Source organism: Lynx rufus, unplaced genomic scaffold (assembly GCF_022079265.1).
Source record: "Lynx rufus isolate CCGP_SWC_20201006 ecotype Redwood Valley unplaced genomic scaffold, mLynRuf1.p SCAF_2, whole genome shotgun sequence".
Taxonomy (NCBI): domain Eukaryota; kingdom Metazoa; phylum Chordata; class Mammalia; order Carnivora; family Felidae; genus Lynx; species Lynx rufus.
This window is the reverse complement of record NW_025814834.1, coordinates 128,450,200-128,470,802: the sequence shown is the minus strand read 5'-3', so window position 1 is coordinate 128,470,802 and position 20,603 is coordinate 128,450,200. Positions and strand designations below refer to the sequence as shown.

Genomic DNA, 20,603 nt, shown 5'->3' with positions numbered 1-20,603 from the left:
TGGTCCCAGCATACACAGTACCGCTCTCCGTTTGATTCAGATGCTTTTTTTTTTTTTTATTTTTTATTTTTGGGACAGAGAGAGACAGAGCATGAACGGGGGAGGGGCAGAGAGAGAGGGAGACACAGAATCGGAAACAGGCTCCAGGCTCCGAGCCATCAGCCCAGAGCCCGACGCGGGGCTCGAACCCACGGACCGCGAGATCGTGACCTGGCTGAAGTCGGCCGCTTAACCGACTGCGCCACCCAGGCACCCCTCAGATGCTTTTTAAAACATCCTTTTTATTTATTTTGAGAGAGATAGAGAGAGCAAGTGGGGGAGGGGCAGAGAGAGAGGGAGACAGGATCCTAGGCAGGCCCTGGGCTGATGGGGGGCCCGAACTCACGCACCGTGAGATCATGACTTGAGCCAAAATCAAGAGTCGGTTGCTTAACCAACTGAGCCACTGAGGCGCCCCTAAAACCCCTTTTTAATTATGAAATATCTCAGGCATGTAACCACGCATATATAATAATATAATAAACATTTTTAAGAGATCAAAATTACAGAGGCCATAAAAAATGCCCGTATAGCTTGACCTGATCCCATTTCTTTCCTCCCCTAAAGAAAACCACTATCCGGAATTTAGGCTTCATCCCCCTAGTACATTTTTTAAAACTCATAATACATTTTCGTGTGTGCATAAACAACGTATAGCATTTGTGCGTACTTTTAAACTTTACGTAAGTGGCATCGTATTTTATGCAACTTCCTGTGACTTGCCTCAGCTTTTATTTTTGTCCCATACTGTTAGTTGAGGTTTATTTATAGTGCTGTTTGTAGTTCTGGTGTCTCCATCTTCCCGGGTGGACAGTATTCCACCGTAGCACGGAACTTTATTTGTTCATTCTCTAGTTGATGATCACTTCTGTTGTTTCCAGCTTTCACTATTGCTAGTAACACTACAGTAAACACTATCACACAGGTCTTCATGTGCACAGTTTTTTTCTAGGGTGTCTAGAAAAAATTCAGGAGTAAAATTGCCATCCCAAAGGATATGCATACCTTCAGTTTTACTAGATGGTGGCCAAATTGCTCTCCAAAGTGGTGGCAACAGGGCACCTGGGTGGCTCAAGTCAGTTAAGCATCCACTTTCAGCTCAGGTCATGGTCTCACAGTTCATGGGTTCGAGCCCCGTATTGGGCTCTATACTGACAGCTCAGAGCCTAGAGCCTGCTTCAGATTCTGTGTCTCCCTCTCCCTCTCTCTCTGTCCTTCTCCTGCTCATGCTCTCTCTCTCTCTCTCTCTGCCTCTCAAAAATGAATAAACGTTACAAAAACAGCAGCAAAGTGGTGGCAACGGTCGACACTCCCACCAGTTGTAGACAAGAGTCCTTGTTGCTCCACGTTTGTTAGACTTCAATTTTTGCCAATCAGAGGGATGCGAGATGGTTGATGTGTACTTTGCATAACAGAGGACATTCCTCTCCAAAACCTTTTGCTGGATGTTCAGGAAACGGCGTGACGTCATGTTAGCATGTATATGGGCCAGAGCCTCCGTGAAGTGCAGTTTAAAGTAACCTGGAGGAGCCAGGTTACCAAGACCCAGCAGGTGTGGCGCCTGGCCCATCTAGCTCTTGTGACTTTCAGTCTGGAAAGAGCCTGCGAGTTCATCTTGAGATCTTGCTCACTGAGCAGTTCTTTGGGGCAGCTCCCACTCTTGACCTTGGATGGATGTGTTGAATGGGGAAGGGGAGACCTAAGGGCCTCAAAGGCCAAACTCTTCCATCAAGGATCCCCTTCACAGCCTGTGCTGCAGGTAAGGCCAGCAACGACGGCTGGGTGAGGGTGGACAGTTGTTCGACTGTCCATATGTGGCAGACCACTGTTGCAGAGCTGTGACTGTTCCAGGACAGGATTGGTGAGATGGGGAACCCTGAAACCATTTCAAGTCCTTGACCTAGAGCAGTGCTATAGAATGCTGGGGTCCTTGCACACAGCTTCTCAGGCTGTGCGCTGCTCCATTTAGACCGACCACCATGCGAATGACATCTCCAGGGGTCATGCCATTTGGTAGCCATGGCAGAGTCCAAGAAGAGTTTTGGCCAGGGCATCTCAGAATCCACTCGAAAAGAGCACAGGTTGTCTATGGATATGCTGAAAGTCCTCTTCTGAAGTCTTCCAATACCAGAAAGGATCCAAGCCATAGGATCTGGACTTTCAGTCCATGCCCCCAAGCAGTCACTGGACGTATGGCAAATGCAGTGTGGCCAGGATACCGTGATGACCCTCTAGCATTTTTGATGGGACAGTCATTCATGTTGACGGCTAGTTAACTTCTTGGATTCCTTGGGCAACATCTCTCCCGATTACTTTCTTTCCATTCAGTGAAAAACCCAAGTCAGCATGGCGTGCCACACAGTTCACCATGTGCCTTGCTCCACACAAAGTGGTAGATTGTGTTAGACTTACCACCAAAACTTTCGGAAAGTGTTTCTCAAAATCATAACTATTCGTGTCCTTTGACCCAGCAATTCCACTTCCAGCTATTTGCCCTGCAGATATATTCCCTCAAAACAAAAATGACCTGTGAACCATATTGGCCGTTGTAGTACATATTTTAGTGGCCAAAGGTGGAAAACAATCCAAATGACTGTCATTAACTTATCCCTTCAGTCCTCAAAGGTTCGCTGAGTGCCTGTTAGGTTCCGGACTCTGTGGTGGGTCCTGGGATCCAGTGGTGAACCAAGCAGACGAACTTCCTAGCCCTCATGGGAATAATAAGACAATAGAAGATTAAGGACTTGCTGGGTGGTGTTGCTAAGGAGAAAAATAAAGCAGAGAAAGGAGGAGTAGGGACGCCGGGGAGAGGGGTTGCTTCAGGTAGTGTTCAAGGAAGGCCTCCCTGAGAAAGTGGTCTTTGAGTGAAGAGGGGAGGTGGGAAGCAGGCTGTGTGGATATCTGAACGTAGCACATTCCATTCCGGAGCGAACAATAAATGAAAAGGCCTCAAGGTTTGGAAGTGTTTGGCATCCAATTCAAGGAGGCTAAATGAGTCCGGAATGGGAGGGGAGAGAAGTAGGACATGCGGTCAAGGGGGCAGTGGGGAGCCAGAGCACGAGTGTGTTATGAGCCAAGTAGGCCTTTGGTGTCTACTCTTGGTGAAACGGGAGCCACTGGAGGTGCCGAGCGAAGTAGCAACGTGATCTGACTTCCATCTTCGAAAGACCCCTCTGGCTGCCGTAGACAATCTGAGGGAGCAAGGGTGGAACAGAACGACCTGCCAGAAGGCTCCATCCAGGTGACTCCATCCAAGTTCTAGATGGAACTAGTTCTAGATGGCTCCTCCAGGTGAGAGGAGACTGTGATTTCAGCCCAGGTGATGGCAATAGGAGTGATGAGAAGTGGTCAGATTCGGGGCATATTCGGGAAGTAGGGTCACACGATTTGTTGTGGAATTGGATGTGAGGGCTGAGAGAGGGACAGTGGTCAATTTGGGGATGACTCCACGGTCTTTTGCCTGAGCGACTAGAAGCACGGAGTTGAATTCATGGAGATGAGGGCAGACGGTGAGGAGAGCAGACTTGGTGGGGAACATCAAGACTACTGTTTTGGACACAGCAGGTCTAAAATGTCTAGTAGATATCCAAGCGGAGATACTGAGTAGGCAGTCGGACAGCTGAGTCTGCAGGCCAAGTGGAGATATAAACTTGGGAATCAGAGACTTTAAAGCTGTGGACTAGTGACGGTCACCTGGAGAGTGAACACTGAGAAGAGGACTGAGCAGTGAGCACCAGGGCCCAGCATTTAGAGGTTGGGGGAAGGGTAGCCAATGTGGGAGGAGAAAGAGGAGGAGGAGGAGGGGAGGGAGACATGGATACATCAATCCCAGAGGCAAAGCAGAGAAACGTCTTTAAGGAGGGAGTGATCTGCCATGTCCAAAGTTGCTGAGGTCAGGCAGGTGGTGAGGACTGGGAAATGAGCAGTGCACCTGGCATCAGGGGGGTCCCTGGAGAGAAAGAGAGCCAAGTAGGCCTTTGGTGTCTACTCTTGGTGAAACGGGAGCACACACACACACACACACACACGCACACACGAGCCAGTGGGGGAGGGGCAGAGAGAGAGGGAGAGAGAGTCCCCAGCAGGGTCCTCGCTGTCCGTGCAGAGCCCGATGCGGGGCTCAACCTCACAAACCATGAGATCATGACCTGAGCCGAAACCAAGAGTCGAACGCTCGACCGACTGAGCCACCCAGGTGCAAACCCAGGCGTTTTACTATAAAAAAAAAAAAGCAGAGAAATGAGAAATGGGTGGAAACTGGAGATATCCATGGGATCGAGGGTGTTATTTCAGAACTCGGTACTATGATGACAGAACTCCATCATACGCCGCTGGTGGGAATGTGGAATGGAGCAGCCGCTTTGGCAAACAGCCTGGCAGCATCTCCAAAGGTTAGACAGAGTTAGCGTATGAGCCAGCAACTCCACTCCCAGGCGCGTTTCCAAGAGAACTAAAAACATGTTCACACAAAAACTTGTACACAAATGTTCATCGCAACATCCTTCACAAGAGCCAAAAGGTAGAAACAGCTCAGATGTCTGTCAACTGACGAATGGAAGAATCGAGAGTCGTGTGTTTGTACGAGGGTGACTTCTTAGGCCATAAAGGGGAATGAAGTACTAACAGGTGCCACGACATTGCACGAACCTCTTTGGTCTTTGGTCTTTGGTCTTTGGTCACCAAAGACCACATGTTGTGTGATTCCATTCCATTGTGTGAAATGGCCAGAATAGGCAAATCTGTAGAGACAGAAAGCAGATCAGTGGTTCCTTAGGGCTGGGTTTGTGAGGAGGCTGGGGGGAAAAGGGGAGTGACTGTTAATGAGGATGGGCTTTCTTTTTGGGGTGATGAAGAAGTTCGAAAATTGTGGCAATTTTCACAACTCTGTGATGTGCTAAATACCATTAAACTTTACGCTTTTAAAATGTTTATTTTTGAGAGAGAGAGAGTGGGCGTGTGGGAGGGGCAGAGAGAGAGAGAGACAGAGGGTCTGAAGTGGGCTCTGTGCTGACAGCAGAGAGCCCCATGCGGGGTTCGAACTCAAGACTCATGAACCGCGAGATCATGGCCTGAGCGGAAGTCATACACTTAACCCGCTGAGCCGCCTAGGTGCCCCAAATGGTACACTTAAAAAAAACAAAACAACCAAGAGTGGGAAATCAATGCTTTTGGGTGGAGGGGAAACAGAGTCCTTGAGTGAGCAGGGAGGGGGCGCCCAGTGCCCACGTGGAGGAGTTGGTCTCATCGGGGAGGAACAGAAGGCAAGGGCCAGCCGGCGGGCACAGGGGCTGGCAGCTGAGAAGCTGTGGTGAGGAGCTCCTCATTGTGAGAGATCTCTCTTCCCATCGTGTCATTTTCTTCTGTGAAGGAGGAAGCAAGGGCCTCAGTTGAGAGTCCGAATGGTGGAACGTGGTGGACGCCTAAGGAGGAGCGAGTGTGAGGTGACCGTGCAGGAGACAGGGAGTGTGGGCAGCACGGAGGACAGGCTGGTGGTCAAGGGGCACACAAGTGTGCAGTGAAGCCAGCCAGCATGGCGTGGCTAACACTTCTCCAGTCCCAAGCTGGACAGTTCCCCCTAGTTTAACACCTCTGAAAGCACGCTATTTCCCATAGTTGGAGGGATACTGAGAACAATCATGTGTTTTACAGTGGATGATGCTTACGTGTGCCAGGCACCGTTACGTGCACCTGACGTATAGTCACTCATTGAAGCTCATAATAACCCTCAGGGCAGGTGTTATTTTAGCCAGTTTGCAGGGGGCGGGGGAGGTACTGATGCACAGAGAGGTTAAATAACTCATCAAAGGTCCCAAGGTGCACCTTGCGTGATTTCTCCAGCTATGCTTAGCGGCTTGGGGGCAGGCCCAGAGTCGGTGGAAGGTTGGTTGGATGTCACCAGGGTCAGGAGGTGATAACAAGGGATGACCATGGGGAGAGGGGGCAGGGGAGTTAAGAGGGTAGCAAGGGAGCAACCAAATGATGGACCATCAACCAAGCCAATTAAGAAGGGAAGTTATGCTACAAACAGGATGGGGGTGGTGAAAGGCAGATAGTCCAGTACAGGTGAAGAATTTTTGGAGTCAAGATACTAGAAGGGGTGAGCTGGGAAGACGGTGCTCTGGGGTTCAGGGTCCTTGACTTTGAGGTCCTAGGTGGCGCACCGCTCTTAGATGTGACAGGGGCTATGGCACAATCCTAGGAGTGGGGTGAAGGACGATCTCAGTGGAAGGGAGGAGCTGAAGGGACCCAGAAATATGATAGCTGTAGAGCTGGACAGAGACAGTGTACTTGGAATAGCGACAATGACCTGGAGGAACAGGGAGCCCGCTCTCCGCCTCCAGGCCCGATGGCAGCCTGGGCGTGTAAGAGGACAGCCTCTACTCGAGAGGGCTGCAGGGGAGGCCTCCGGATCGGGCCCACCCTCGACCAATCAGACTCCAGCCAACAGACTGAAAATCAGGATCCCCAGGTGTGGTATCCCCAGGTGTAGGAGCTCTTGAAAGCTCCCAGTGATTCTGATGTGTGGCCAGGCTGGAGAACCACCGAGTCAGAGCAAGAAGGCATGGGGGGGGGGGCATCCAGGGAAGGCTTGTGGAGATGGGGGAGTGGGGGTGACAGACTGTGAGTTCCAGGGGCCGGTGGCAGGGTGCAGGCAGTTAGGGAGGGGCAGGGCGTGAGTCAGAGCAGGGGACAGACCCAGCCATCCTGAGATGAAGTCCGGATGAAGGACAACCCAGGAGTCATGGGAACCTTGCAGCAGCCAAGGTAAACCGGGCCCTGGGACCGAGGGACCAGGCCCAGTGGTCCCTTAGGCAGACTGTGGGAACAAGGCTGAGAGTGGGCAGGGGCTGAGGGGGGCAGCTTGCCAGAAGCCCCAGAACTCTGTGGGTTCCTAACTCAGCACGACGAGGAAGTGTCAGACTGGGGGCAGGAATACACACACACGCAGATATATATGCTGGGGTGTGTGTGTGTGTTACTGATATACACATAAAATATCACTGGAAGGGCATGCAAGAATACGAACTGAGTGTCTGGATACGGGGTGGGGTAAAGGAGCCCTTACAGTGCCCTTTTGTGCCTTTTGAGTTTTAAACCATGTGTCATCAGTTGAGATGAGAGCACACGGTCTTCCGGGACAGGGGCCCGGCACAGCCTCAGCTACGTGCAGCTTTGGGCATCTGCCTCTCGCTTCACCGCGTCTGGGGTCTAGACACATGAGCAGTCTTCACCAGTGAGCCAGACTGGCCCAGGGTCAAGGGTACGTGTTAACCCTTAGAGAAGTGGGGTCCTGGGAGGCACTGAGGGCCCAGGGGCAGAGATCAGTGGTAGAGCTCCTTGACCTCCACAAGCAGAGGAGGGCTTCTGGGCAGGATGACCAGGGCAAGCCAGCCTTGGGCGGGCTCCGGAGCCAGACAGTCTGGTTCAGATCCCGGCTCGTCACTCAATGGTCAGAGGGCAAGATCCCTGTGGGAACTCCGTTTACTCGGCTGCGAGATGGGGCAAACCATGGTGGCTTCCCGACAGCCTTGTCGGGAGAGCACGGGGGACCTGCTTCCGGTGCGCAGAGAGCGCATGGTAAGCCTTAGCGATTATTATTCTCTCCCTCGTGAAGGTGACACTGTTCTTGGGCGCTGGGAACCCGGCGCTCCAGTGCCATCTGGTGTCTCGCGGCCCCAGCTGGCTGTTGCACCGGCAGGTGCCCGGCAGGGCTGAGGAGCAAAGGCGTGTGTGCTCCAGTCACGCACCAGGTCAGGCCAGGCGCTCAGGGGCTGCTTGTGGATTCCAAAAGCGTCTTTGTGCCGCTGAGTCAAATGCGTGAAACACCTCGCTCTCCGCGTGAGGAAGTGACTCAGCCCTCGTGCCAAGGAAATGGCAGGAAGCTCTTGCCGTGTTTTAGGGCAGGCACCCCAAGGACGGCGCGAGCCTTGTCTTTTCGTAGGGAGAGCCCATTCCCCACCTCTCCTCTTGCGGTCACATCCTGATGTTTGGCAAGGACATCGGGCTTCCTGAGGTCTGGCCGCGGGTTCATCCTCTGTAGACCCCATGATCGGGGCCTTGTTGGAATTATGCACCAGCACCCCAGGAATCCTGATAGAGCCCCTTTAAATTCAAGGAACAACAGGCTTTCCTGTTGTTCTGAACAGTCCTGAAGGTGCCTGCCTCACTTTACTGCCAGGTGAACATTGGGCATCTGGTCATCTCCATCAGCAAGAGAGCCCCTCCAAGCTGCAGGCTGGAGGGGTGCCCAGGGGCTGCTCACACAGGGCACGTGTGTCCTCAAAGGTCAAGCTTTGGCACAGACTGTTTCCTGGGGCCTCATTAATATCAGATTTGGAGCCACCAATTTTCTTCAAGATAATCTAGGGATGGGGAATGGGGCAAGAGGAGGTGAGATTGGCCATATGTTGGTAAATTGTTGAAACTGAGTGATGGGTACCTGGGGGCTCATTATATTTTCCTCTCCACCTTTTGTACCTTTTACAATCAATGTGACATAATTTTTAAAAATTAGAAAAGAACAGCAAATAGATACAGTCTTAAAAACATAAACAAAATTCTTGTTCCCATCCCAGATCGTTGCATATAAGACTTGCCTACCCTGTCCTTGGAGAGTCTGTCCCCCAAGCTACAGGGTCAGTTCTGATGGTGCAGTTTGGGATTATGGTGGTCTCCCTAGGGTGTGGCTGCCTCCATTTATGGAACTTGGCCCTGAAAGTGGCTGGGCCTAGGAATTTACCCATTTTGAGGCTTAGAGAGTGATGAAAATCCTGACAATGACATGTGTTTGGACCTCACAGATGGTCCAGACCCTTTTGTAAAAACTTTGGTAATAACTGATGTAGATGAAAACTGAAAGAATCACCAGAAGAGGAGGAGGAGGAGAAGGAGGAGGAGGAGGGAGAGAAGGAAGAAGGAGGGTGGGGATGGGGGAGGGGGAGAAAAAAAGCAAGAGAGAAGAAAAGGAAAGGAAGCCAGCATTAAAATAGCCACGTTTGAGAAAGCAGAGGTTTAAAGCCCTAAGGATCTTCTTGTCCTAGAAGCCTGATCCTAGCACAGAAAGGCCGGTACAATTTCACAGCGCCTGGTGTGGTCCCTCCCGCGCAGCTCACCTTGAGGAAGCAGCCTTGTCCGTCTCTCTCTCTCTCTCTCTCTCTTGCTCCCAATGCTTTCCTTCTCTCCTGTGTGTCAGACACTGCTTACACAGTGGACAGGAGATGGGCTCCACCCCTAAGAAACACAGAGTGTTGAACAGAAGGCAGACGTATAAACCTGGAATGCAGGTATTGACTGGAGCTGCAAGAGCCCGAGGGCTGTGACTAGCTCTGCCAGAGGCATCAGGAAAAGCTTCAAAGAGGAGGTGATATTTATGCTGGCCTTTAAGAAAGAAGTAGGAGTTTCACCGGTATGTGAGTAAGAGGAGCGGAATTCCAGGCAGAGGGAACAGCCTGGGCAAAGGCCAGAGGTATGAGACTGCGGGGCTTTGGAAGAGTTAGTTCGCTGCATTCGGAGATAGGAGCAAAGAGTGGAAAAAGATTTTTCAGCACACAGTGGGGAACCATCAAAGATTTTTCAGCATGCAAGGGGGACGGCCAGGGCGGTGTCCATCTCAACCTACCCTCTGTCACAAAATCTGGTGCTTCTTCCTAGTGGGAACTCACCAGACCGCCCAGAGCCCGGCCATTGTGTCTAGGTTCCTGGCCTGAGGGAAGTGCCCAGTTTCCAGCTGATTGGTAGAACTGTCATGAATGATCATTGGTGAGCATCAGTGAATGCCAGCATACCTCCCAGGCATAAGTAATCCCCCAACCATTTCTAGAACTTTCTGGGAGGATCTTTTAAAAACCCACCCAGGAGAGGGAAGGTACAAAGGTCCTTGCCCCGTCGGAACAACGATTATTTTGTTCTCCTGTTTAAAATAATCTTCAAATTTCCATGCAGGCCTCTGTCTCCTTACTCACAATGCCAAAATCCAAATAGCCCTGAAAAACAAAAGTTGTTTTTTCTTTCTCCCGGAACTCAGTTGGCGGCAAAATGACCTGAACAGATGTGAGGCTATTTATAGTCATTATTGATTCACTTGGTGTGAATTTTCATATTCTGCTACAGAAATACCAATGCGTTTGATTACAGGGTGCTGCCCCAGACCCCGCTGGGGGATTATGTAATTATGTGGCATATGCACCATATTACCTTTCTAAAATAAAGTTAGGAAGAAGAGCCCGAGTTCCAAAACCAGTCTGGCCTTGGGGCTTTTAGGTAAGGAAACGTGGGCCTGTCCTACTTTTTGTAAAGACGACATTGCAAACACAGTGGACCCTCGACAATGTGGGATAACCCTGCTCCATTTCTCCGTGCTCCACTGTGACCGATTTAAACCTCTTCCGCCTGTCTGAACGTGCCGGCTTCACCCCTAACAGGTGAGTCAGCCTTCTGCGTTACGGGGTGAACAGAGCCACCAAGACAGAAACCCCCTCAGAGACGGACGCGGAACATACAAACCCACCCTGCAGCTGCCCTATCCTGTTCTCTTGTCCTGCTTCCTCTGTGAGCAGCTCCAGGGTTCCCTGTGGAAGACAGCCCGCCTCCCCTCTAGATCCCTTGCCCTCCATCGGCCTTTACATATCAAGTCACTGCATTAAAGACAAACACATGGGACGCCTGGGTGGCTCAGTCAGTTGAGTGTCCAACTTCGGCTCAGGTCATGATCTCACGGTTCATGGCTTTGAGCCCCGTGTTGGGCTCTGTGCTGACAGCTCAGAGCCTGGAGCCTGCTTCGGATTCTGTGTCTCCCTCTCTCTCTGCCCCTCCCCCACTCGCAGTCTGTCTCTCTCTCTCTCTCTCTCTCTCTCTCTCAAAAATTAAAATTAAAATTAAAAAAGCAAAAACAAGATACCAAATAAAAAAGCCACACTTCCTTGATGGCCCGAACCTGCCACGTTTCTCCTCCCGTTCCAGGGCTAGCTTCTCCAAGGAGTAGATTATCTGCTTTGCCTTCGTTTCTTCCCCTCTGCTTCTCACTTTTCCTGGCATCTACGTGACTCTGGCCACATCGCTTCCCGAACAGCTCTGACGGAGCCCACCCATGACCTGCTCACCGTAGCATATTTCTCTCGGTAGCCTGGGTCCCCCTGCAGCCAGGCTTGTGTCCTGTGACCTCCGGAGCCAGCCCTCTCTTGCGCTTCCTCCCGTCTGGGCTGCTGCACCTCCCTCTCTGCTGCATTGAACTTGGAGATGTTGTCCCGGCCCCTGGCTTGCCTCTTCTCCCCACCCCAGTGAGCCCTTCAGTTCCTTCCTACACACCTACACCTCACGAGTTGCACCTCTGGCTCAGCCTCTCTTCTCTGGGCTCCAGGCTCACTTGTCTGCCCGCCCACTTGACATCTCCTCTCGCCTATCGTAAAGACACGTTAAACTCAGCATTTCTACAGCTGACGTCTCGATCGGCACCGTTCCAACCCCATCAAGACCTGCCCCTTCTCCTCGGTGTCCGTCTCTACCCCCTCAGGCACGCAGGCCAGAAGCATGGCTGTCACCTTGGCATCTGACTCTCCAGCATCCCCCCACCTCCAGTCCAGAGTGAAGGTCAACTTGGTTTTTCCTGCTGAAATCTCTCCACCCTGACCCTAGGCAAGGTCATCATTACCCTGCCTGGACCCCAGAGGTGCTTCCTAACAGGGCTGCCTCATTGGCTTTGGTTTCTGTTAGAAATGCACATCTGATCACTTCCCCCGCCCCGGATTAAGTGCATTCTTGGGAGCCCTGTAAGACCTTTGATCTGACTCCTCTGCCCCCTAGCCTCACCTGTACCTCTCGCGCCTCAGTACCTCTCGCGCCTCATCCTTGCTGCTTCAGGCAGCCTGGCCTCTTTCTGTTCACACGCCCTCCTCTATCCTGCCTTGCCTCGGGGCCTCAGCGGATGCTGTTCCCTCTGTCCGAATGCTCTTCCCTGCCCTCTTAACCTCGCTTTCTACCTCTCAGATGTCAGTTCGAGGATCCCTTCCTCAGGGGAAGCTGTCCCTGGCCTCCTGACTGGCTCAACCCCCCGCCTCCCCCCGACCAAGTATTGGGTCCTGGCCTTCACAGCCCTTGTCACCTTTGCAACTTAACATCTGTTTGTGGGGTCATTTGACAATTAGAATATCAGCTCCACAGGAGCTGGGACCTTGCCTGCTCTTACTCTCTGTGGGTCCCCACACCTAGCCCCCGGCCTGACCCCCAGTAGGTGTTCCGTGTTTGATGGATGAGTGGCTGCGTGTCATATTCACAGGGAGGCCACAACACATTACTATTGAGTGTGCAGAGACAGGGAGGGGATGGGGAAGGTGTCCCCTTCTCATGGAAGTCGGGTACTGTTAGCTCCTTAAAGCCTGGGTTCTGGGTTTTCTTGGTGGACCAAAGATGACTTTATTTTGTGCAAGGTGAGGGGACCTTAACCTCCCCCAGAACACACATACTCGCCAGCCAGGCCTCCCTTTGTGCACTGACCCTGAAGACTCTACCACCATCGTCCTCCTCTTCCTCCCCAGCCTGGGGCGAGGCTGGGGTGAGCCTGGGGGCACCTCTCCCAGCCCTCCAAGCTTGCCAGCATCTTCTCAGCCAGTGGGGTGACTCCAGGCGCTCAGCTGTGCCTAGGGAGCTGCTGAGGTGGCGGGCAGATGGGCCTCCATCCTGGGCGTTAGGGCTGTAAGGTAGCACTGGGCGGAGCCTCAAGTCCAAGGCCTCAGTACGCACACGGGGAGTGGACTTGGCCACAGGCACACAGCGAGGGGCGGCCAGGACAGGACCAGTTCGGGCTTGTGCCTGCAGGGATAGCAAACTCTCTAGAACCTCCTTGCCTCCTCGGTCACTTGGGTCGACCTCAGCAGCACAGGCGCAGGAGGGATATGGTCTGGGAGGGGGGGTGCTAGGAGGGTGTCAGGGGCCAGCATCAGAGCATCTGTACTCGAGTCACTCTGAGCGAGTAATTTTCACCTTGGGGTGTCTGTTCACTCTTTCAAAATGTGAACAGTAATTCCTTCCCTCCACCAAAAAAAACCAAAAACCTGTCCTGACCAAGTCAGAGGCACTTTGCCAGGATTAACTTGCCATTTATGTGCCAGGCATTACTTGTTGCTGCACATCTGATCCTCACAACTGCCGTGGGAGGGATACTCTATTATTGTTCCCATTGTTCAGATGAGAAAACTGACGCTCATAAAACAGGCACTGTCATTTTTCTAACCCTTCTAAGCTATTTAAGGATGGGCGTCAGGTTCAGGCCTGGGTCCATCTAACTCTACAGCCCCGTGCTGGGTCCAAGCCACGGTCCCTGTCTTGAGGGGACCCTCTACAGGCTGTTGTGGTGCAGGGTTCCATCAGGTCTGAAGGCAGATGGAAGGTCAGGAAGGGGGTTTCCCCTCTCTAGGAAGTGTCTGGGTTCTGTGCTTCAAGTTGGTTGGGTGGGAGGGGGGAGGGTCTTTCTGTGACCTAGAACATGTAGAAGTGCAAGAATGAACATGGGGCCCTTATTTTTTTCCTGGGAAAAGAAGATCAGGTGGGCAGGAGGGAGGAGCTGGTGTCCCTTTTCATGGTTTGAAGTGGAGAAGGTATCGGGGAAATACTTGTGTTCTCAGTTCTCTAGTGCTGTTGTGCAGGTTGTACACTGCACAACTCTAAGAGGCACCATTCACACTATAGTCCAAGTGAATGGCCCTCCCTCGAGCTGTGCACCACACATCATACCTAATGGCCGTGAAGATATTCCTCAGTATAATAGCCCCATGGTTAGCAAAGGTGGCAGTTCAAATGAACTGAGAAGTTACTGAGTAAGCACACAGCATTTATTTTATCTCACTTAAGCCTCACAACAATCCTCTGAAGTTAATGCTCTTGTTATCTGTGTTATACATGTGGGCATCTGAAGTTCAGAGGGGTCAGGGGAAAACCCAAGGTCACCCAACCACAGCTTTCCCACCATGCCATGCGGCCTCTGAACTCCGGTGAGGGTGAGGAAGGGGCCGAGGTGGGAGCGCCACTGTGCGTGAATAAAACCATCATCTGTGTGTCTCTCGTCCTCCCCCGACAGCTGGACAAGATGCTGGACCCCCAGGTGTGGCGGGAGGCAGCCACACAGGTCTTCTTCGCCCTGGGGCTGGGCTTCGGGGGTGTCATCGCCTTCTCCAGCTACAACAAGCAAGATAACAACTGTCACTTCGATGCTGCACTGGTGTCCTTCATTAACTTCTTCACCTCGGTGCTGGCCACCCTCGTGGTGTTTGCCGTGCTGGGCTTCAAGGCCAACATCATGAACGAGAAGTGTGTGGTCGAGTAGGTGGCATCTTGGCTGCTGTCCCTTCTTCTCCCTGTCCACCTTACCCAGGCGGGGCAGGTGGGTTAAGGAGGCAGAGTCCCCATCCGCCCCGGGCTGATGGCTGGACATCAGAGGAGCTCTCTCCGGCCCCGGCCCTGGATCCCAGGGACGGGTTCAGAGATGTCTCTGTCAATGGCCCGTGTGGGCTCCTGCCTGGGTGTCTGGGAGGGGCCTCAGGGACCGTGCCCACTCCTGCCTCTTTACCTGGCCCTCCCCTTTTCATGCTGCAGGAATGCTGAGAAAATCCTGGGGTACCTCCACACCAATGTCCTGAGCCGGGACCTCATCCCTCCACACGTCAACTTCTCGCACCTGACTGCCAAGGACTACACGGAGATGTACAAAGTCATCATGGCCGTGAAGGAGGACCACTTCTCAGCTCTGGGCCTCGACCCCTGCCTCCTGGAGGACGAGCTGGACAAGGTGTGAGGCAGGCTGCCCTTCCTGGGGTGGGCAGGAAGGCATACATGGGACTGTGGGACCCAGAGACAGGCCAGGGGTGGCTGGAGCCTGGATGCAGGCCTCAGAAGGCCGCCAGGGACTCATTTGCTTGCTTGATAAACCAGGACCCACGATGTGTCCAGGGAGGGAGAGAGGAAAGGTTTCAGCCAAACGTTTGGCACGAGGCACACACACACGTCCCAGAGATCACAGGAATCGTGCGGAATGACTTTCAGATGCGTTACACAGGCTTCCTGCACGTGGGTCACGGTCACACATAATGCACTTGCAACAGGGCTTTGTACACAGCTCACAGAAAAGAAGCGCTTCCATTACTGAGTGCGCTCTGCTGTCTGTCCCCTCTGGCCCTCACGACAGTGCTGTGAGTTGAGTATTAATACGGCCCCCTATTTTGCGGCTGTGTAGCCTGTAAATTGGGAGCTTGCTCCAGGTCTCACAGCTAGTAAGGGGAGCCAGGGTTCAAGTCCCCATGCTCTGAGTCGCCCCTTGATGCTTCGGTTCCCTCCCCCGGCTGTCCCCACTCACTGCAGCTCCCACTGCCACAATGACCCTTAGTCCCTGGGACAGAGCAGGTGACTACCGCTCCCTCCTTAATGCTCAGGCCCAAGTTTGGTCACCTTGCTTCTATTCCCACTTGCACAGCTGGAAACTTTCAAAGGGACTGTTCTGTTAGTAGGGGTAACAGGATAGAGACAGGCCCACAGGGTCTTGGGACCCAGCTGGTGCCAAGATTTCCATGGGGCAGAGCCAGCTCCCTTCAGCCCAGGCCAACTCTGCCCTCTTTATGAAGCTAGGGAAGATGAACTTTCCCTGTCCTGATGCCTGAGCTCGATGTGAAGTCCTCTGCATGCTACTGGCACTATACTAATGCCAAGGGAGCCGTGTCCTGTACCTTCTGCCTCTTCCCATGTGATCGAGAGCAAACGATCCAGTCTGGTTTCTGCCCCCAGGTGACTGACAGCACAAAGGGCCCCTCCCTTCCGTGAGGTCCTGCCCCATTTTCCTGGGCATGGCCCGGTCCTCTGAATAAAACTAGGATTGGAACCAGGTTTTTTTCCTTATATGATCAGTCATCGATAACATCTAAGTGACAAGAATTATACACTCACGCAGTTGGGGGAGGTGTTTCCCCACGATCACGGGTCCCTACGGGACAACGTAGAAGTGATGTCCGTGGGCAGTGTGTGGTCACTTGCCCCATGAGCAGGGGCCCAGGCATGGGTGCAGTGGCTCTCCACCTTGGCTACCCATTGGAGTCCCCCGGGGGCTTAATAAAACCCACATACCCAGCTTTTAGCGCCAGACCAATCAAATGATCATTTCCGGGGCGGGGGGTGGGGGGGGGCGGAGTACTCAGGCATTGGTGTTTTAAAGGCTCCGGTGTAGTTCCATTAGGCACTGGAGGTTGGGCCCACTACCTTAAAGTCTGGAGCTCAGAACGGGACGCTCCCAAAGTTGTGGCTGCAGCCATCAAGGAAGACTTCTTAGAGGAGGAGGGTCTCAGGCTGGGCTAAATATGAACATCTTCATCTAGATCACCTGGGATCCCTAGACAGCTCATAGCTCCCAGATCCCACAGGTGAACTTCTTGAAACGGTACCTTGCTCCCTGGGGGGGGCGGGGGTGCTGATGGTCACTCAAGTTTGAGACCCGCTGGCCAAAGACGAGATTTAGGTGGGGGCAGGGATTCCTGTGAAGGAGGGAATCGTTATTCTTAAAGCTGCAGGGGCAGAGATGAGGAAGCAAGGGGCTCCCAGGAGTGGTGTGGGCTTCGCTGAGCCCTCGCCCTCCACCCCATCCTCAGTCCGTGCAGGGCACAGGGCTGGCCTTCATCGCCTTCACTGAGGCCATGACGCACTTCCCGGCCTCCCCGTTCTGGTCTGTCATGTTCTTCCTGATGCTCATCAACCTGGGTCTGGGCAGCATGATTGGGACCATGGCCGGCATCACCACGCCCATCATCGACACCTTCAAGGTGCCCAAGGAGATGTTCACAGGTAACTCTTCCCGGCAGCGCCCCGGCCCCGGCCCTGTGGGCTGCCCTCAGGGGCGACCATTGTGCCTCTGACTTTAGGAAGACTCCATACTGAGAAGGCTCCCTGCTGCCCCCCGGGATGCAGTTGGGGCCTGGCTTACCACCCAGAGGAGAGCACTCAAGAGCCAGGAGAGGGCTGTTGGGGAATCTGTGCCAAACCCGAGCTGGGGGATGGCCTCTTTCTTGGCTCACGTGGCCCTCTCTCTGAGGGCCTGCTGAACCCCCCTGGGGGGGTGCCCTCCCTCCACGTTGGCCTTGCGCCCTGCTCCGTCTCCGCCACTCCCAGCCCTGGGCCGCTCCTCTCCTGGTAGAGTGGGAGCTCAGAAGCTCAGCATCTGGATCCCTCCCTTGAAGGCCTTCAGGGAGGAGGGGTGGGAAGGGAGGGGCCTGGGTGCCCCCCAAGACCCCTGGGCCCCGCCCACCCTGCACCTGTGCCCCCACACCGGCCTCCCGGCTCTCTGTAGTGGGCTGCTGTGTCTTTGCATTCTTCGTGGGGCTGTTGTTCGTCCAGCGCTCCGGAAACTACTTTGTCACCATGTTTGACGACTACTCTGCCACCCTGCCGCTCACTGTCATCGTCATCCTTGAGAACATTGCTGTGGCCTGGATCTATGGAACCAAGAAGTAAGGGGGGGGGGGGGACATGGGGAAGGCGTGGGACAGGAGGAGGGGTCTGTCCTATTATGACCTCCTGGAGAGTGCCGTGTCCCCAGGGCTGCTTCTGAGTGGGCTAGGAGATCAGAGAGTCAGAATGTCAGCGCTCAAAGTGCCCTTAGAGATCTGGGACTCAGAGGGAGGATGTGACTCCCCAAGGCCACTTGGCTGGTAAGAGGCAGAGCCGGGCTGAGGGCGTGAGTCTCCTGGGTTCAGGTCCTGGCATCACCCTAAACTGCCTTAAATTACTGTAGCCCCTTACCTGAGTACCAGTTCTTCAGACTTCTGTTAAGCTTGTTAAGCATTTAGCGGCTGTACAAGAGGCCCCCCCCCCAGAGAGAACTGTAGGACTTCAGCAGCCCGACTCAGTGTTGGGGTGAGCAATCTGGGGGTGCGAGATGAGGTGCGGTTGGGGACCTGTCTGGGGGGTGAGGTAAGGGAATTCAGCAGTAAGGAAGCAGTGACGCTCGTGGCCCGAGCCCACGGCAGAGCCACATCCACCGTCAGCCCCCCGGCCTCATTCCTCATTTAACAAATCTGTGGGCCTGGGGATCCCCAGGACCGGGCCCCTCCCACTCTGTCCACAAGGCCAGAGCCTCCACTCATGTCTGGACCTGGTCTTGGAATCAGGCTCTGTCACGGCCCTGCTACAGCCATCTTCTTCCTACAAGAGTGCAGGCAGGGACACAGGGTAAGACAGGAACAGCCCTGGGAGCCGGGGCTGGAAGAGGCTGCTCCTGCAGAAGAGGGCTTCTGCAGTCAGGTGAAGCCCCAGAATATTATTCTCAAGTGGATAAGATAAAATATGTAAGATACAGGAAATGAATGAAGTTGAAAACTAGGGAGGTGCTGTTGAAAATCAGATACAGTGACGCACAGGTACCTTATTTTTACTGCATGAAGTTACACGACCTAGCTATGGCAATCATCGTGAGATAGCGGTGGACATAAATGGCGTTTGTAGGCGGCTTCGATTGTAACGTGATGGGAAGGTGTCTGTGATGTAATGATTTGGTGACAAAGTCTCAGGTACTGCCAATTCCGCTGTGGTGGCTTGCATTTACCACAGTAAGAAATGCAAGATTGCACTTAGGTGTTATTGAAGTAGAAATGATGTTTTTTTCATGACATTCATGTACACAGCCTGCCGGCTATTGTAATTGTACCCACAGACCCAGGCGTTAGAACCCCCCAAGTCAGGGCCCCTGGACGCTAGAGAAGCGCCCTTCACCTCTCTTCCAGCAGGGGGCGTGTGGAGCCAGACCAGTGTGAGTTGGGGGGGGGGGGTTGTGCAAGGCGCACACAGAAGTCCTGGGGCGCCTGTCCAGCTGCCCAGGCATGTCCCGTGAACAGCAGCAAATCCCTGGGTGGGGTGTGCTGTTAGGTATTCAGGGGAGATTAGCAGAGGGCACCAGAGCCTGCGCAGAGGCCAGCTGGGCCACCGAATGATAAACTGGGAGCGCTGGATGTGAAGAATGGAAGAGCCTGGGAGGGAGGGACCGGTCAGTGAAGGCTTCCTGGAGGAGGCAGTTGTGGGGGGATACGCAGGCGCGGTGGGGGGGTCGAAGCTGGGCTCTCTGTGCACCTGGCAGGTTCATGCAGGAGCTGACAGAGATGCTGGGCTTCCGGCCCTATCGCTTCTATTTCTACATGTGGAAGTTCGTGTCTCCGCTGTGCATGGCTGTGCTCACCACGGCGAGCATCATCCAGCTGGGGGTCACGCCCCCCGGGTACAGCGCCTGGATCAAGGAGGAGGTGAGGGGGGACCTGAAACCCCGGGGTCACTGGCATCTCCCCAGGCAATAGAGATAAACCCTTCTAGGGGAGCTGCTGTGTGCCAGGCCCCTCCAGGGCCTTTGCACACCTGATCTGTAATCTTTACAATGGCCCAGAGAGAGAGGTGGCATTACCCCTGGAGCACAAAGGGGGAGACTGAGGGTCAGAAAGTTTGGTGCACCCGTCCAGTCTTCCCAACCCGTGTTCTCTGTCCATGTCTGTAGAGCAGAATTACCCATCCACTTTCCAGATGTAGAAACCAAGACCCAGGGGAGCTCGGGCCCTTAACCAAGGCGACCAGCTAACTCGAGTAGCCACCCCGATGCCTTCCATCTCTGCTGGCGCCTGGCCAGGATGGCACGTGGGGATGGGAGAGGGCAGGAGGAGTCAGGCCTGGAGGTCCCGGGAGGGTGAGGTGGTCACAGCGTCGGACAGCAGCCCTCGCCCCCGTCCACCCCTAGGCTGCGGAGCGCTACCTGTACTTCCCTAACTGGGCCATGGCGCTCCTGATCACCCTCATCGTCGTGGCGACCTTGCCCATCCCCGTGGTGTTCATCCTCCGGCACTTCCACCTGCTATCTGATGGCTCCAACACCCTCTCCGTGTCCTACAAGAAGGGCCGCATGATGAAGGACATCTCCAACCTGGAGGAGAACGATGAGACCCGCTTCATCCTCAGCAAGGTGCCCAGCGAGGCGCCCTCCCCCATGCCCACTCACCGCTCCTACCTGGGGCCCGGCAGCACGTCGCCCCTGGAGACCAGCGGCAACCCCAATGGACGCTATGGGAGCAGCTACCTCCTGGCCAGCACCCCCGAGTCGGAGCTGTGACCACCGCCCCGCCCTGCCCTGCCCACCTCTCCCCCCACACCCATCCAGCCTGCTCGTCCCGGCCTGGCCTCGCTTCCTAGGCCAGGCCCTCTGCCCACGGAGAGGGGGGGTGCCCTCCCTCATCCCCCACCCCAGTCCCGGCCAGCTCCTCCCTAGACCTGAGCAGGGGCCGGGAGAAACTCTGTCCCCAGTGCAGGCTCCCAGCCCATCTCACCTCCTGAGATCCGCTCACCAAATTGCAGCTGATTAACGAGAACAATCCAGAAGTCCGGATTCCCAGCACAGTGGAGACTGCAAGTGGCCACTGTAGGGGTCACTCTCCCTACCCGCTCCCTGTAACCTGGCACCTGTCGTTCTTAGGTCCTGGGCATCCCTCCGTGCCGCCAGGTGGTGGTGAGAGGCTCGGCATTGGGTAGGACGGGGTGTGGGGCAGCCCAGAGGCTGATGAATTCAA

General features: G+C 54.2%; 1 protein-coding gene across 2 annotated transcripts in view; it reads left to right on the top strand.

The window, feature by feature from the left end:
- The window catches only part of SLC6A17 (solute carrier family 6 member 17), a 31,462-nt gene extending 10,859 nt beyond the window's left edge, over nucleotides 1-20,603 (top strand). The window contains exons 6-11 of one of the 2 annotated variants that reach the window (XM_047085251.1): nucleotides 14,108-14,349; nucleotides 14,623-14,815; nucleotides 16,668-16,851; nucleotides 17,354-17,513; nucleotides 19,136-19,298; nucleotides 19,781-20,603. In XM_047085251.1, coding sequence (XP_046941207.1) covers nucleotides 14,108-14,349; nucleotides 14,623-14,815; nucleotides 16,668-16,851; nucleotides 17,354-17,513; nucleotides 19,136-19,298; nucleotides 19,781-20,149 — 1,311 coding nt within the window. In that variant the 3' untranslated portion in view covers nucleotides 20,150-20,603. Of the gene's footprint in view, nucleotides 1-14,107; nucleotides 14,350-14,622; nucleotides 14,816-16,658; nucleotides 16,852-17,353; nucleotides 17,514-19,135; nucleotides 19,299-19,780 lie in introns of both variants that reach the window. The other variant, XM_047085250.1, reaches the window with a different exon arrangement.